The sequence below is a fragment of the Neodiprion lecontei genome, chromosome 7 (assembly GCF_021901455.1).
Source record: "Neodiprion lecontei isolate iyNeoLeco1 chromosome 7, iyNeoLeco1.1, whole genome shotgun sequence".
NCBI classification, from domain to species: domain Eukaryota; kingdom Metazoa; phylum Arthropoda; class Insecta; order Hymenoptera; family Diprionidae; genus Neodiprion; species Neodiprion lecontei.
This window is the reverse complement of record NC_060266.1, coordinates 25,688,377-25,707,346: the sequence shown is the minus strand read 5'-3', so window position 1 is coordinate 25,707,346 and position 18,970 is coordinate 25,688,377. Positions and strand designations below refer to the sequence as shown.

At 42.7% G+C, this 18,970-nt stretch overlaps 1 protein-coding gene across 6 annotated transcripts in view; it reads left to right on the top strand.

Moving 5' to 3' along the window:
• LOC107224931 (protein eva-1 homolog C) overlaps positions 1-18,970 on the top strand; it is a 79,679-nt gene that overhangs the window by 41,424 nt on the left and 19,285 nt on the right. For 4 of the 6 annotated variants that reach the window (XM_046745851.1, XM_046745850.1, XM_015665189.2 and 1 more), the window contains 4 exons: positions 8,061-8,272; positions 12,397-12,535; positions 14,223-14,372; positions 14,996-15,139. In XM_046745851.1, coding sequence (XP_046601807.1) covers positions 8,061-8,272; positions 12,397-12,535; positions 14,223-14,372; positions 14,996-15,139 — 645 coding nt within the window. The remainder of the gene's footprint in view (positions 1-8,060; positions 8,273-12,396; positions 12,536-14,222; positions 14,373-14,995; positions 15,140-18,970) is intronic. The other 2 variants (XM_046745852.1, XM_015665188.2) reach the window with 2 other exon arrangements.

Here is an 18,970-nt window from a genome sequence, read left to right as displayed (position 1 = left end):
TTAATCTTTGCCTACGAAATCCGGTCCCACGGTTGTGCAGGTTGACCCTCTAGGTAGGAAATTTGACCCTTTGCTATCCGAATGAGATTCGGAGACGAGGGAAACACACTTCGTCAACGTCTTTTATCCTGTGCGGGAAGTTTGCGGGGACGGGGTTCAAATGCCTACTTTGAACAGTTCCGAAGGCGCCAAAATTTCCAAATTATTTGGTGGTGAAACTTGAAGTAAAGAAGACAAACTTTGATGGAACATCAGAGTTTCGAATGATCCGAAAACCAATGCTTAAAGTTCCGAAGTGCGGAAATGAGAGAATTTGAAAATCTAAAACGTCGAATTTCCTAATGACCAAAGAGTTTCAGTTCCGTGGATTTCTGACTCAGTGAAATTTCACTATTTCGATCTTTCTTTGTTTTGGATTTTCGATATTCTTACGTTCGGAATCCTGGTCATTCCGGTTTTCGGTTTTTCTCATTTTTTAAACCCACTCGTCGAGTAAACTACACCATGTGAGTATATTATGATTTTCAAAATTTTTCTTTATCGGAAATTTTCTCTACCGCAACTTGAATTTTCGGAATCATTCATTTCGGAACTTTGACCCGTCGGCTTTCCGACCATTCGAAACTTTGTCGTTTCGTAAAAGTTTGATACTTTATTTCAAGTTTCGCTACCAAATAATTTGGTGTAAGGTGCTTTCGTAACTTTTCAAATTCGGAACTTCAACCCCGTCCCAGTTTCTGCAGTGCCTACAAAAATGCGGCTTTACGTTCAAAGTTGGACGAAAATTGTTTTAGACATTGCAGATTATTGTTATTATTACGGTTACACGATCCGGATTTTCTTTCTATACGGAGAGTGAGATATCGCGATGATGTATAATGGGCCTTTTTCTCCCTCTCTCTTTCCCTCTCTCTCTCGCTTTGTTACTCTCCAGCATCTCCCATCCCTTCCCCCGCACATGCGGGTATTACGTATAATGTCTGTACAGTATGCAGACGGCTCAGGTCAAAAGTCACAAGAGAGTTAAATAAATATTAAATCGAGCTAACGAACCCGCAAAGATGTGCTTAGCCTGCACCTCACCTACCAGCCTGTCGTGCCGTTGTAACCAGATGCTGCCGAGCTCTGGAGTTTTCGACTTTCTGGCAGGTTGTTCAGCTCCTGTTTTTCCTACGGTAGTTAAGGTAGAAATTACCTTTATACGATCACGTTCGGAAACGCGGAAAAACAAACAAGGCGGCCAAATGATCGGTCCGTCAAGAATATGACTAAATATCTTGTAAAGAAAAATAAAAAATACAGAGCATATTCGACCGTGGACTCGCATCCCACGTGTTATGTCAACGGCACTGACGTCACTCGTTTAAGCTGCTGCAATCGCGGCAAAAACTCTTTAATTCTCAATCCCTCTATCTCTCTCTCGCTCCCTCTCTCGACAGGCAGCGAACGAGAGAAGGAGAGAGAGAGAGAGAGAGAAGTAGAACGAACATGTAATATTCTAATTGTTTTAATTTGTGCAGCCGACAATGACGAGCGACGAGTAGGTGTAGATGTAATGCACGTATAATTCGGAGCGGAAACGATTACGCGACGGAAATGTCGAGATGTTGCATAATTCGAGGGAAAAAAAAGCAATTTTATTTTTCTTTTTTTCTTTGTCGTCTCAACTTTTCATTCAAGTTGAGGGCAGGATTCAACTTTTACACGACGCAAGTCTCCTCCTGCAATTTATAAATTCAAGTAATAAATTTGATTAGTCGTTCGTGTATGCGGCTTGAAAAATCAAGTCAGCTTATCACCCGTTCGATCGATATATCCGGTACGATTCGTCGTCAGCCATCCGCTTCGTATTTTCAAAATTTCCAATAATTCGATGAATCCCGGTTCTCTGGCATCGACCCACGACCAGATACAACTAAATACGTTACCGATCACGGCTTGCTCCGAGACCGGGTTCTAGGCACGGTTTGGTAACAAGTTTCACTTCGAGAGTAAATAGATCACCGTCATTGGCATTAGTCTCCAACGATATTCACACGGATCGGATTGATTTCGGTTAAATTTGATCACAGATTCGTCGATACCTGCGTGAGAAAAAATTTTGATACATCGTAAGTTATGCCAATTGAGAGTTAGCAATCCCCGTTTTTTAAACTACGATACGTGAATTTGACAAGTAGGAAATATAAAAAATGTAGGAGAATCTTCAATGAAACATTGAGATTCGAGTTCACGTACATGGAATTCGAATTTTACCTGCAGCCGTCGACTCTGCAGCTGGAAATCTAAGTAGATATTTTCTTTTACCAAATTGCAACAGGAATAACGGTGACGAATTTTTCGACAATTCTTTTCTTTTCCGCGTCATAAATCAAGGGGTGAAACCGGCTCGTGGAGGTATGTATATAATCCGAAAATTCGTTTCATTCATTGCATTCATTCCGGTTTGAATTCCTGCGGTGTATATTTGAGGCGGAGAAATGTTTGCACTGTGGAAAGTCGGAGTCTGCAGCGGTAAAGCGGGCCGAGATTTGTGTGTGTGTGTGTGTGTGTGTGCACAGAGCGATAAATTTCGTCGCGTTGAGGCGACACCCATATTTTAAGGCTACAAATTGCACCGTGATTATGATTGGCCCGGTCCACTGTGAATTCCAACTGCAGTGGCGGAAGGTTTCTGCGTGTATTCAAGCTGGCGAATAAATAACGCTTCCATTTATTGGATATATAGAAATATTTATCGGATGACCGACGTTTCCGATACCCGCATAATGTGGGAAACGTAATTTTGCCCTGCCTGCACACGAAGATAAATCAATTACCTCGTGAGGAGCGGGAAGATAGGAGGGAGTGAAGGAGAAACTTGACAAAATGATAAACTATATGCGGAAAAGCTGGAGCCGCTGCTGGTGCTTCTTTCTAGGGGATGATAACAGTAATTAAAATTAATCATAACTCTGTCAGTATTATACACGGAATGCTAATGAAGTCGTTATCTGTGAAATTACGTAGAATGTCCAAGATTTTCAGCTGGTAATATCAATTTATACAGAGTATCGGGTTGAAATTTATTAATAAATAACCTACTACCGGCGTACTTGTCTTGCCGTGAAATTAATTAGTGTTCGGAAGATGAAAAGTTGCTTGTCTAATCACTTGGATGCGATTTTTCGTCACGTGAAAAAAAAAAACGGTGAACAGCCAATACTTGGCCAAAATTTGCACCTGTTTCCCGAAAGTTTGATTTCCTTACTTCGAGTTACGCCAGTAAAAAATGCACAATTCGGCGCCTTCGGAACTTTTCAAATTCAAAATTTCAACCCCGCTCCAGATATATCCTTGCAACGTACATCCAGCAATATTCTAGTAATATACGTGTGATTTACCTCCTAAGGATATTGCATATCATAAAGCGAGAAGCATCGCATACGGCGCGTTAGTTTTATTACGTCGTGTGTAAATATGCATGTGTCGTATAGTTATGTATATATATATATACTTGTACAGTTTGTCTCGCGGGGAAAATACTTCACAGGCGAAAAGTATTCGCTATTTTACCTGTACAATGTAACATTCACGCGTTTGCGTATAGACGTATATATTCGCTGCAGGCTACCTAGATACGAATGCGACGGGGCGAAGGGGATGATAATTTCGCACCCTCCTCTTCCGCCGAAAGGATCGCGAGAAGGGGGTTTCAGTTTATTTTACCCACCTCGCGGCGATACAGCCTCGATTAATCCAATTACCCATTCAAAATCGTTTGGCTCTTTTGTCTTGTTTATATACGTACGAAATTTGAATCGCTCTGCGGTGTGTGAAGTTTAAATTTAAATTTGCAGGCTTTGTACCAAGCACAAGGCAGAAAAAAAACACACACACACACGCACACAAAACAAATATGCCCTTTTATTCAGTTCAGTTAGAACAGATTTAAAAATCGGAAATCAGTCCCGTATTTGCATATCGATTCGGTCGATCACCTCTGTCATCCAGCTCTTTGTTGATAGTCCATAAGGGGGTTTGAAAATGAAGGGGATAAAATTAATAAATAAAAAAATGAGAAGCACGAAGAAATTTTTGTTACAAAATACCGTACTTGGTATATTGATCCGCAGGCACAGCCGGTATGCACACTTCCGATGTTAATAAACGTGACGGAACGTGTATACTTTATATTTACAACCCCCGCACGAGCTAGCCTAGCACACAATGTGCGCATCCCGCCACGTAATTTATATTACAACAAACTTCAAAGTTCACGTGACGTTGAAACCTGAGCGTACAAGTATAGGTATATAAATTGATGCGCGGGGCCGTGTGTTATTGGGCCGAGCTGGCATTAAGCGGGTACAATGAAGGTGAAAGTGAATTTAATCGCGTTAATTTATACTTTAACCTGTCCTGGAAAACGATATATCCGTGTAATGGGTATTGTAAAAGAACGAAATGACGTGAAAAAGTGTTGGTTAAGCGTTGCTCTTTACAATTGCGTAGGTAACGAGTGAAATTCAGCCCTCGGTTGCCGTTTCGGTTCTTTAAACAGACGAAAATACTTATTTTCACCCACAGCTGATTCCCCGTTTCAATCCTCGGGGCTTTTTCGGAGAATCCTGATGGGATGTTTGAATCTAGGTCAGATTAACCAGAAACCAACTCTCGTGTGTGAACATAAAAATCCCGTACCTGTGATACCTGGTACGTTAGTTATGGTTAGCTGGCCAAGGTGGTGGACAAGCAATGAAAAAATCATTGTGGCTCAATTTTAGAATGACTTTTACAGGAGTTGGCTTTTCAAAGTAGGAGTACGCTTCGTTCATCATGGTTTACTAAATTTCAGACATTGCTGCTTAATAGTGCGAAGTAACGATTTTTCCAAACATGCATCGTTGAAGTATCCAAGGCTACTAACTTGATCCGCATCAATGCGACAGAGATCGCGAGAGTCGAAGTTCAAGGATCGTTGAACCAGCTTCCCAGTTCCCTTGGAAAACACGTTATAATTCACTCAATTCCCAGCCGTTCCGCGTATGCTTGGATTAAGGCCGCACCCTTGAGTCAGCTCAAGAGGAAATCAGATATGTACACGGGAAAAAGAAGTGACACAGTTTCCTCGGAGTTACCCACGTCTGTCTGTAATATTATATCAGCGGAGAACTGGATCAGAGAAACTCGCGAATAAATTACTTTCGTTCCGATCTGCAGTTAGAAAATTCAAAAATATAAAATGAGAAGATAAAAAGTTTTTTTTTTTCTTGTTTTTCTCTCAGGCTCCTTGAGTCACATGGTTATCTTTCAAACGGAAATGAATACCCACCGAAATTCAATGTTTTTTTATACCCGCAGTCACGTGTAAGCGAGATATGTGCTTAGCTTGCCTTTTCCCAGAATTTTCCGCATCCTCGTTCTCTCGTGTCGTTTAGAAGCTTGGAATGGGGGAGAAAACCGGGAAAAAGAGGAGCAATGGGGATGTGGATACCAGCTCGCTTCTTTCGTTACGATTGTAAATGGCGGACGCGTTGATCGGGCGGATCGCCGTGGGCGGGTGCAGCAAGAAATTTCCATAATGCGGTGTTACATCTTGAGGAGAAGAGGCACGTATGCAAAGGGTGTCCCAAAATTTACGCAAGATGTGATTTTTAATAAAAATACAGGCTTGTCATTAAAATCTGTACATTTTTTATTTATTCGTGAAGTATGATGCAGTGTGGAGTTATGTGCATGGAATAGCGTATCGGGTAAATGGGCGCCACAGCTTTGCTGACACGTAAGCACACTTTTGTTGAAATTTTCCACGGCCTTTTTGCACAAATGCGGCTGAATTTCGTTGATAGAGCGCTCAGTTTCCTCATTCAAGGCGTGGGCGGTCGTGGGCGGGTTGGCGCCAGCCTTGTAGACTTGAAAAAAATCCAAAAAAGAATGTCCAACGGCGTTAAATCGCATGATCCGGGCGGCTGATCCTGATCACCAAAACGAGAATTCGAAGCTCCGGGAAAGTTTCAAGAATAGATTGCGTATGTGTGCCAGCAAATCCGTGGAGGCCATACACACAACCCTGTACCGTATACTTTACGAATAAATAAAAAATGCAAATTTCTTAGTTACAAATCTGTGTGTTTCTTTGAAAATTACGTCTTGCGTGAATTTTTCAACACCCTTTGCATACATACGTACATGCATACGGGCCGAGTGGAGAGTCGGGATTTTAAGAATATGGCGGATGTAAGCTCTCTTCGCGAGGCGGCGCGTTATCCGAAATCTGCCCCGGGCTTGGCGAGCTTTACCGTCGTCCCTGGCAGCCGTAACTCATACGGATCTTGTATACACGAAAGGGCCGCTATGCTCCCTCCGCTGGATAACTAAACACCACTTTTAGAAACATGCGCCTTCTTTCTTTCCCCTGTATATTCTCGTGTTTATTGCTCCAGCCGAGAACCCTTGGAAACCGAACCTCGTCTCCGTTTCCTTATTCCCTTTTGGGAGGACGCGCGGCAATCGTAGCGAGAATCAGTTACGGGCATACGCGTGTACCTATATTAGGGTGTCGAGGAAAAAAATAATTTGCCCTTTTCCACCTTGGAACCACCTAGAAAGTTTGGTAAGGCTAAAGGAAAGACTCTGTCGAAAGATGAGCGTTCTACGTTACGTGGAATTCTCCGCTCGGTTGATTTTTCACTTTTATACATTCTTTTAAATTTATCAAAGTATCGTTAATAACACGTTTTTTTCCATTGCTTACATCAATCGTTATATGAATTTACGTTACAAGTAATACCGACACTTGTAATATTTCTCCAGTCGATGTTTGAGATGTCGATCTGACGACTTTTTCATTACTAATTCAATTTCATAAGTTAGGAGAATAAGATACGATATATCGTCGGTAAATAATCAAATTGGACTGCGATGAGAACGGAGGGGAAAAAGATAAACGTTATAGCCGTTATAATTGCGAAAATCGTATGTAGAGAAAAAATTGTAAATTGATGATGAAAATATGACAGGGGTATGATTGTATAAATTTCTCAAGTTATTTTCTTCGTATACCTGTACATTTATTCGCTTTATTATACGTAAGGTATATGATATACGATATATAAACGATAAACTCTCATGCTTTTTACCGTATAACTTTCTTACACTCCCCTATATACGTATCATATACATATACCGCATGCATATATGTACACATAACGTCAATTTGCCCAAGTTATAATGGAATTTGTTTATTACATTATTATAACTTATATACGCAGCTGAATTCGAAAGGACCGATATTTCATACAAGCGTAGGAATAATTGTTTTTCTGTTCTCTCTTTACACAATTTTGGAAGTTAAAGTTGAATTATCGACGGAGAAAGCCCGACCCGACCCAACATTATTATGTGTGTGTAAATATCGTTTACTTAATCAACTTTTCAGCCATCGAGATCCTGCGCCGCGTGCAGCTGTATACAAATGCATAAACTAATTTCGACTTTCTCTCTCTTTTCATTTTCATGTTTCGCATCATCCTGGGAATCGGACATCGTTCGTGATCGTGTTTCTCTCTGTCTGTCCTCGAAACTGGTGATGGTGAAATTGTCAACGATTGGTGATGGTCTGGTGTATACAATTAATCTTAACACGATACATCGAATAATCCGTGACCCTCCGTTTTTTCCCCCCTCCGATCCCTGGCTTTTTTAAACACTCGCCGTTCCGAACGCGCCCCTCGCAAAAACAAAAAAATAAAATAAAAATCACAACGCTTTCATTCCCCGTAAATATGAATCCGATGTAAAAAAACAAAAAAACAAAAACAAATATCCAACCTCTGGATAAAAAACGGTTCGCTACGCATTGAAAATAAAATTATTCGTCCAATTTTTCCACCGCACAATGTACCTTATAATTGAATTGTTACTCATGTACCGACTAACTAACAAACTAACTATACATACGGCCAATTAATCACCGCTGACATGAAACGTGTACCGGCTTCTCTTTTGCTCCGCTGTAAAATGGGAAAAAAACGACACGCTAATAAAAAACGAATTTCCGTGACTTTCTAACCGAGCAGCCCTTTTATCAGGCACACTGAAGACCTACCAGCGGGCTGCATGTGACGAAGAAACAATGACGCTGAGATGCCCTCCGGGAACAACGATATCAGTGACGCTGGCACAGTACGGAAGAGCAGGGGTGGCAAGTGTCAGTAAATGTAGCACACCGAGTCCGCAGGCTGTAGAAAAGGAGCCGACTCACACCTGCCTTTGGCCCCAGGCACTGGAGGTAAGTCTCATGACGGAGCATATGTTATTCATAAGTTAAGTCCTGCCATAACGGACATATAAAGCCGGTTCTGCGTACAGTTTCCGATACCGACGTTTTACCGATATCTTACCCACTTCACAGCTCAGACACAAACCCTTTTCTTACGGTGGAGTTTCTCACCACACTGGTCAACTTTGTCGATCATCGAAATAACATCTTCCGCATAGCGCTCTACGTTACCATAGCTTGTGTCATCGACGCGTGTCGAGCAAGATCGATACTTTGATGAAGGTAGAGCAGATAAAGATAAGAAGCGATCGACGATGATGATAAAATGAACTATGATGACCAGCGATAACCTGAACTCGAAAAAAAGGGTTTGTGTCTGAGGTACGAAGCGGCTAAAATGTCGGTAACGTGACGGTATAGGAATCTGTACGCAGAACCGGCCTTATACATACATGTATAACTACTCGGCATCGCAATCGATGTAAGCAATGTCTTCCTTGTGGGCATCACGTGTTCCGCGGAAAAATTATCTTCAATCATTTCGAGCTTCGCGGGAAGAGGGGAGGAGGGGTAGGGGGGATATGAAGAATTTCGCGGAAAAAATAATTAGGATCGAACGATACATGTTTGATGGATTATTGTTCCCGAGAGTGTATCCTATACGTTCTGTTGGGGAGATTTAATTTCCGAAAGGTTCGATGTTCATAAATTCTCTACCCGCTATTCTTGGGTATACAATAGAGGGCATTTTCTTGTTAGATGAAAATCTCCCATTGGCAGGTATGGTAGATGCGTAGGCGTGCTAGTTTCGTGCAGTTCGCTCAACGATACAGAGATCAGAAGAGAAGACCCTTGTAAATTCGAACCCTTATAAATTCTGATACAACAAATAACGCCAGATCCCTCGGCTGAGTCGGGCGACGGTCTTTGGCCTTCGTTCGTTCGGTCGAAAAGCTAGATCCTTGCGAATTTTCCATTTCAATGTAGGAGCGAGCGTTAACCCATTGATTATGAAGAAAATTTCACAAAATTCATCTGATTCGAGGTTATTTATATTGGGGAAAACAGGACCTTGGAGAGCACCTGTTATGTTAGGAGATATTTTATCTTCCCTTTTTTTTTATATTACTGCGGTGACCTTCTCGATTTGATTATTTCAATCGGCGTATATAAAATCCACCCTCGAGAATCTCACCGCGTCTTGGGAAAATTAGTAGATGACTAAATATAGACAATTGCCTTGCTGTTTACTCAACTCGACTTAGCGGCGGCATAGACGTCTTTTATTTCTTTCACGCATGTTTTGTACGCTGACAATTTCCAGCTGAATTATATATACCAGCACGAATAGATTTATCCAATTTGCGTTTACTTCTCACTCTGTATTTGCACAACTCAATCAGTCTTTCTATTGACCAATTTTTTATGAATAGATCTGAGGCTTTCTACGAACTTTACAAACTGTTTCGATATTATATTTCCTTTTTCGCTTTTCACCATCCTCGCAGAGTTTGCAGGGTAAATTTTTTTTCGAACTTGTTCACGTTTACTTTAGTTATCTTTCTCTCTCCGTCTCTTCTCCTTGTTCTTTCATCGATTTGGTAAGGAAAACATAATTTGATATCGATGTGAAATTCCTTTTCCTTCTCTTTATATTCTTATTATCGTCAAATTTAATATCCGTCTCCGTTATTATTATCAGGTAACTTCTTTCTCTCGTTTCCGTTTTTATTATTTTTATTATTATTATTGTTATTGTTGGTGTTGTTATTGTTATTATTTTAGCAAATTAAGTCGAACGGGGTGATTATTAGTTCGTATAACTTGCGACTCGCGTATTCGTAAATTGTAAAGTAAACTTCTCCCCGTGGTTCTTTTTTTATTTATCGCATATACAACTTGCTTTTATCGATAATAAGTTAGAGATTTTCTTGGGGTGTGCGTATATACGTACCAATCTATATACGACATACGTAAGTAGAATACGGGACAATGGAATCCGTCGAACAGTCTATCTGTCGAGAGAGAGAGAGAGAGGGAGAGAGAGAGAGAGAGAGCTTAATTTCGTATTTCACGTTTCAGTGCTGTCCAAAGGCGAACATTGCTCGATAAATTCTGCGCCCTTGGAAATCCTTGATCATTATTACATACCACGGTGGAAATAATTTGGCAGAAATGAAAAAGGAATTCAGTTGGGTTGTATAACCCGTCGTAAAGCAGCTAGATCGAAGAATTATATTATTGTCCTTAGAAACGACGAGAGCATCGATATAATAACGTAAACTCGATTTTCACTCCCTCGCAATTTCGTCACGTAATATCTTCTCCTGCACTGTTGTTTTCACTCCGAAACGTGTCATCGAGCTCGATTCGAGGTTTCTCGGCTAAAAGCCCGCGGGTGTAATCCATGTTTCGGGATTCCCGTTCCTCTCTAATTTTCTCGTCTCTTCCGGCGATATCTCGCTTATAAATATACGCGCTATTTCTCAAAAATACAAGTCGGCATTTCGGCCTCGTTCGAGCAGCCTGGTGAAAAATAAAGCGAGGCCATGCAGACAGACATTCGCTCGATGTTTGAGAATACTTGGCGTTCTGGAAGGCGTAGGGAAAAGTGAATAAGCGATGCAAATGGCTTAAACCTACCCCCAAAATTCAACCCTCGCGTGCACATACGCCCACTGCACGAGCTATCAAATTGCATTATTAAACGAACGGTTGAATCCACGCGTCTATCTGCCTCCGTATACGTATACCTCCCCCTTTCTGACTTCAACGATGTTGTTTTATCATTAACCAGATATTTCCCAACCGAGTATATTTCCGTGTTGTTTCGAATTTGGATAACGCTTTGAAAAGTATTTCATTCGAACCCACACGCGGCTGTCTTTTTTTTCTCCCGCATAACGAAAATTTTTCGTACGAATTATTCCATCATCTCTCACCGGTGCTCGAGGAGGAAATTCTCGGGACAATTATATACCTAAAAAAAGTTTCGCAATTCGGTTCGAGTTACACCCACTTCTTTTCTCCGAATGCCTGAAATCATCACCGGTTTATATATAAAAATACACTCTGGGATTGTTTTAATTTTCTTTACTTTATTTCGGAATTGTTGTACACTACAGCAACGTTTGAATAGCGGAAGAGAGGTTGGAGTACCTCCTTGATTATGGAGACGAAGGAGGTTGAGGTGAAATCGATAGGTACAAAAGCCGGCTGCTGCGCTGCAGCTTCAAATATACGTATACGCTCGTATTTCTCATTGGTTCGTTGTTCAAAGTTTTTCAAACAAAATTCTACGCAGTTTCTCTCCGCTACTCGCTATTATTCCCGACATTACGTGCGGATTTCATACCGGTGTTTTGTTCTTTGCCAATTTTTCCACTGTTCTAAAGTGCGCTTCTCTCGTCCTGATCAAAGGAACGTAACGGGGAAAAGATAAAAAACCAAAGGCGGCGCCACTCCTACACGTGGGTGCGTATACGCTGGTCGAATCGATAAAAATATAAATTTTATCACAAACTGTGGAAGCGTGGGATGAATCGCGGATATCGTATCGAGATGACACGAAAAAACCTGCTTGAAGGTTTTCGGGAAATATTGAAATTTGAGGGGGAAAATTTTTCCACTTTAAAGCTAATCTCGTTATACATACGCACTCGTGAATGTGCCAGGCGGATATTTATATACTAGGTATAATATAATGTCGGAACGTATAATAATACACTTGAGCGAGCATTAAAACTGCGTAACGACTTCCATACACGAGGAGGGAGTGTTGGTTACGTGCTAATGATATTGAAAATCAGAAACGGATTTCACGTTGCTGGTTCATAATTTGCCAATATCCAATAACGTCGGAGGTTTCGTTCAATTAAACATAATAATTACACATTATGCAGAGTTGTAACATGGCTGCTTTTCCACCCTCGGGCGCATACACTTCAAGCGAGATTAATTAATCCAAAATTATACCACGCGATTCGCTGTAGGTGAACGTCATTTTTTTTGCCAATCATAAACGAACAAAAAATGCCAGTTATTGGAGATTCCTCATTAACGAGATTGTTTAATTAACGATACGCGTATGAACCGATAAGCCAGTCGAACGGGTGGTCTGAGTGACGCGTTAGTACTCCCTGTTGCAGACCGTCGTGGAAGCCTGTCAGAAGAAACGCCAGTGCAAATTCAACACCAGCCCGGAAACATTTCAGGGTGATCCTTGCCCCGGTCTACCGAAGTACATCGAAATCGCCTACAAGTGTCGGCCATGTAAGTATGTGATATAATTTCAGACAATTGTTATTGTCAAATTACGAACTGTCATTAACTGTACATCGCACAGCACTAGATGCATCTACGGAGGTTGGAAAGGTGATAATTACGAGAGAGACGGAACCTTGTATGGGGCATTCCACGTCAAATTGACAGCCCATGAACCTCACCCCCTTCGATTCTGATAACTTTTTAGTATGATGTTCTTACCAGCCCGAAAGGGCCTCGGGAATTTTTATCACACTTTCTTCAGCTGCTGGTGAAATTTTTTACAAAATTGTAAAACCGAGTATGAAAACACCATTTTCGAAACATCTCTTGAAAAAATTCACACCGATTCTATGATTTGAAATGTGATTTTTGAGCAACACACGATAATGGGATCTCAATGTTTACTACTTTTTTTGCAAGCTTCTAGTTATTCCATGTCGGTGTTGTTTTTGCAATTTTTATTTTTTATATGCCTTGATCTAAACAGATTGCAGAATCGCATTACTTTCACGATTCCGTGATCTGTTTAAAAAAATAAAAGAATCTCCAATTCCGCCATGGAAAAACTAAAGATTTATTTAAAAAAACCATTGAATATTGAGATCCCGTTATCATGTGGTGCTTGAAAATCACATTTCAAATCATAGAATCCGTGTGAATTGTTACAGATTGTTAAAAATGGCGTTTTCTTAATTGGTTTTTCGATTTTTTTTTCAAATTTCACCGGTGGTTAAGGAAACCTGAAAAAAATTCCGGGACCTTTTTGATTCGGCGCGAACATCGTGCACCAAAAAATGACGAAAGTCGAAGAGGACGAGGTACACGGGCTGCTGATTTGACGTGGAATGCCCCGTACACGCACATTTATCGCGTTACGTATCGAGGCGATCTCTGACGATATAACGAATTTGCGGCGGTCATGTCAACCGTCCGGCTTTCGGTCTGGCGTCAGCAGCCGCCGCTCACCTCTCCATCTACCCTGCAGGATTGGTGGTAACTTTGACACGTACAACACCGGGTGCACGTCTGCTGCTCACCCGCTGACATATCGCTACGGCACGAGAGCGTCGTCATGGCCCCCCTCACCTCGTACAACTGCCCGCCTACCCTGCAGGACAATGTTTAATTACCAATCGCTAATCACGGGCTTGAAATTACGACTCACGCTGGTCGAGCCGTGCGATCGATCCTTGGGCGAGAAGGGAGAAGACTCAACTTTTCAATCTCCCGTTTTTTTCTCGTTATTCCTTTTATCATCATTCTTCTCTTATCTTGAGATTGATTGAATATTAACAGGTAATCCTGGGGGGTTGGACAGCTGTCCGTCATTTTGCACCGAATGAAAAGAGGATTGAAAAAATAAAGAAAAGAAAAATTGGAATAGACGCAGCTGTGATTTGGGCGAGTGTTTCAGGCAGCGGTATAATCCCGGCGTATAGCTGCTAGTGTTACTGCAGACGTACGTTGTTCGCAAAAACGAGCTCAAAATTAGTCTACACACCGCGGCTCCCGCGGGAATGTATTCTAAGCAAAAAGCGGGAACCAGCTGTGACGATGTTCCGAATATGCATACCGAAATATCATACGTTCTGTGAATTGTCACAGTGTAACATTGGCGCCTTGCGGCGTTGTAGAAACAAATGTGGTAGGCTGCCCAAGTCGCTGAAATCCCTTCTCTTCTTACTCTTTACAGACGAATTCAGAAGCAAGGTTGCCTGCGAGAACGACGCCGTGAACCTCGTCTGCAACCCGGGAAGCAGAGTAGCGATTTACAGCGCAGCTTACGGCAGGACCCAGTACGAGTCTCTGCAGTGTCCACAGCCGCTCGGTGTGCCGGATGAAAGTAAGTAGTAGGAGGCGCCCTGCGGTCGGACGGCTATAGCCGGAGGTCTTCTCCTCCGACGCCGGTAGCTCGCAATCTAGATGGTTCGAGGCCAGGGAGGCGTGAGATCAATTTTTGACAAAGGAACCGAAGGAAGGTGCAGGGTGGCCGCCTTGTTACCTGTCCCGGCTACCCAGCAGCTCCTTCTTCTCCACCCCCATTTCTCACCCTCGAACTGCTCCGAGGTAGAATCTCGACGACGCCGTTCTCACTTCTCACCTTCTTTCCCGCGGAGGACACTCAAGATCCACGACAATGAGGAACAATGAACCGGTACCCGGTATCGAGCCACCCTATATAATGGCCCTTCGGAGTCAAGCCTCAATTGGCGGCTTCCAATCGTCGGTGACTTCGCCCCCGGGAACGGACTGCCCATGTCGCTCTGATCCGCGAACTCGGCACCCACTCCCACCACCACCACCACCACCACCACCGCCCCCCCCCCCCCCCCCCCCCTCCTCTTTCCTCTTCGCCGCACAATCAACTCGATCGACGCTGGAGGCTGCATGCTTTCACCTCGACGGGCTTGCATTCGCGGCTACCTTGACAAGTGTCCTTGTTATATATTCCGTTACCGATTTCAGCCTGCCTGATGAGCCACGCTACGGAAAGGGTGATGAACCTTTGCCATGGGAAACGGAGGTGTCTACTTACCGCCGATAGCCAGACCTTTGGAAAACCCTGCAGGCCGGAGAGCAAGGTCTACCTCAAGGTCGTCTACACTTGCGGTGAGTGTCTCTTTCAGCCTTCGTGTCCGCCGACCCGAATCCAGCCATTTTGAGATAGCCACTCGAAAGGCGGAAGCTCTTATCCCCGTCCTGCGTTGTACCTACGTGCTTCTTCCGGCTGTTCGTCCTCGTTATCATTCCAACGCGGAGAATATACCGTCCGTGAGAATGAGAGACGGAAACGAGACTCGGCTGATCGCTGTTTCAAACTTGTACCGAGTGCTTGACGATTTTGGGACCAGACCACCGAGTCAACTTACAAGGCTTTGATTTTCACTCTCGCGTTCAAACCACGCGGAGCCGCAATATCAAGCCAAGTATATATACGCAAGTTCGTCTCGCCTCGACCCCAGTTTACCAATGCGCATTGATATTTCGTACCGTAATCAGCTTTGCATAATTAGGATACTTCCCTTTGATTCCGCGCAGCTCAATGTTTGATTGCTCTTTGATATACGCCCACTCACTCTGGTGCGCCAACCGACCACCTGCCTCTGCCTATTTCGAGGACAACTTGACTCCGCGTGCACAAGATTTCCGCCAAACCCTCTCACACCACCCACGTGAGCAAAATTTCGACAAGCCAAACTCAATTAGTTGCCCTGGGACATTGATTCGTGCTTATCAGGGTTGAAGAGATATCCTCGAAGGGATTCCGTCCGGTCAGCCAAAATGGTTTGGGAGGCATTTTTTTACCGAATTTATTTACTCGTGGAATAAGTGGAGCACTGCAGCAGGGGATGGAACGAACTCTTGACTAATGAACCAGTGTGGGCGAATGGAAATGAATATAAACTTGTCGAAGAAAGAGAAGTGGAGAGAGAGAGAGAGAGAAAGAAAACAAAAAGAAAACGCTGGAGTAAAAATTGCTGGGCTAGGTATAGAAAGTGCAGCGCGTATCCTGGAGTTTTGCCAATTTGAGGAGGAGATCTAGATATCATCCGGGTAAATCGGGGGCGGCGCGGTGGTTTCATGTAGAGACGGTCGTAAAACCCTTCGGTTGATCTCTGCGGGACGGGTGAACCTGCCGCCGAGCACTATCTACACGTCTTGGAGAATAAGGGGTTAAAGCCTTTTCTGTCTTTCAACCTTAATGACGAAGATGCGCCGTCCGGAAGATGCCGGCTTCTCTTCGGCAGCCAAGCCGAAGCGGAGCTCCTCCATCAGGGACGATCCCTGGATCCGGGTATTCCTGCACCTTTATCCCGGTCGGTCCCCGGGGAGGGAGAAGGGCTAGACTATCGCGTTCATTTAGCGTTGGGAATTGAAACCATCCAGACCCACTGACCTGTAACTATACCAGACCGAAGCTAGTTCTAATTGGCCCCTAGAACTAACCGCGAGATTCGCCGTTTCCGCATCATCATTTCCGAATGCTATTCAGTTCCCACCAATCATTGCGACGGGTTCCGATGGAGTCGCGGAGAAAATCCTTTACAGCGGTATCACGCCCAAATTGTCTCCCGACGGCATCTCGGCTCGGAGAAAAAGAGGAAACTTACTCCGCCTTCTTTTCTTCGTCATCTTCATTTTCATCCCCCTTTTCTTTTATCTCTGCGTACCTGCGATAAAGAGGAAACAAAATAGGAGCAGAAAAGAAACAGTTTCTCGCTTTTACGAGCGAGAAATGTAGTTCGCTGCGAGACCCCGGGATAAGATTTCTCTCTATAAATCCATGGTCTAGACTCTAGGCTCTAGGTATATATTTTTACTTACTCGTACTCAGCGCGTGATGATTCGACGACAAGAGGGAGTTGTAGCTTTTCTACCGTTCGTTGTCGTGTTTAAGTGTGTAGTCAGTCACCCTTATAGGCAACGTTTGCGATTCCATGAAGTGCGCGAGACCCGAGAGTGGGGTTCAGGTAACAATTCCAATTCCTCGTATCTGTCTACGATGTATCGGGTTACGTTGTCAGCGAGTAGTTCTTAGGGATTAAACGGCAAGAAAGTGGGACATTCTAGAAAGCCAGGTATCGTCGTTTTCTTCTTTCATAAATACCTTTTTCAAACATCGTTGACTCTCTGGTTCGCAGGTTATCAGTTAACGATAAGTAAGGTCAAGATACGTAATGTTTCTTAATTGCTTTTTGACCCCGTTTCAGGTGTTTGATATACACGTACAGACCAACATTGTGCGGGTTGTTTTAATTCCTGGATTTGTTAGAGCCTAGAGGGTGATTAATTGTGATTAAGTTTGTAATTGTTACCGAGTTAGAAAGCTTTCGGAAGTCTGTCGTATTAACAGAGGTACATGTATATATATATGGGGGGTACCTTATACCATCGCCTCGGGTAAGCGGAAGCCGCTTTGCATTAACCTTTCTTGTCAAGAATCCATCATTATTATATTCTCCTTCGCGTAACAAGCGTACGTACAGTTTCGTGCAGGATGTTCGGTAGACTCGTTCGCTGTTTTGGCCTCGCGAAATCAAATTTGTGTAACGTGGCTAACGAGAAGCAAATATTTTCTCTTAATTTACGAACCACTCGCAGACGGCAAACGTTGCGCTTTTTATTCCTTCCTTCTCTCGGCGAAAAAAGGTGAATAAAATACATATTGTATATTACGCAAGATGTACAAAAATTCGGGATGTTTATATCGAGTCTCGTATTTCGTTGAAACACCCGGTTGCTACGATCACTTGTTCAAAAAATCTGTTAATCTGTGAGTTTGGAATAGGTTATTTGACCTTTTGTCGAACTTGCATGGTATTGAGCTTTCATATACGGTTTCATCAACATTTTATTTTACGGAAAAGAGAAAACCGATGAAAACAAAAAAATGGTCTGTAAAAGTAGTTGGTCGTTATGCTAGAATAAACTCTCCTGTTCGATTGACCATCGGTTGTTTGCTCACCACTCCCAGGCGCGATGCGCTTAAAACTCGCCGAAAGCTTTTCAACTCTTGAATTAAATCCAAATTCGTCGTACTTGAATACTGCAGAGAGCGAAATGAAAAAGAGAATATACGGTTCTTTCACATTTTCCTTTCTCCCGGCAGTGTTTCCTGCATTGACGGGGAGAAAGGAATGGCTTCGTAATTGCAATATGCGGGTGCAGGAACTCGATACCGATTATCGAACATTCTTTAAAGTAATTGTATGAAATGTAATATGAGTTGATGCATAGCTGGGAGAGGAACGGCGAAATATAGAGAAAAAATTCGATAGCTGCTACGTTTGGAAGTGACAAAAAAGAAAGAATATGCGTAGGTTGCAAACAGTAGAATAACTTTTCGGAACTTTCATGGTTGGATGAAGAGGGGAAAAAGAGAATTTCTCTTGGCATTCATCCTAACATCTCATTTTGAATAATAAATTCTCTGCTGTTCACTTGTGAATTGGATTGAATTTCTTTCATGCGTGTAAGTTCAAGGGTGTAGCGACAAAATGAAAAAAAAAAAAAAAAACATACGCGTTTCCGTGTGTATCGATGTAAAATCAAATCTGTCCTCAAATATCGCAGCTGTGTATCTGTCAGCAGAGATGAAAAAAATTTTAATATTCGGTAGGAAATGGGAATACGAATCACATTGATTGGGATTCTTTGTGGTAGGATTTCTTCATTGGAATTTCGAAGCGTCGTAAAAATTATTCGGAGCGAACCCTGAATGCTTGTGATTTTCAGCCAGTTTTACAGGCGCGCGTTACGCAATATTTCCAAGACGTTTCTGAGGGTCGTAGACGGTTCTTGGATCAATTCAGATTATCACGATCGTCTTTGCCCGGAGGGCTGCCTCCGTTTAAGTTTGTTCGAAAAAAAAGACGGTTCAAGATTGTTAAATTGTCGATTTTATTTGATCCGATCAGTTCGAAAAACACATAAAGCTTT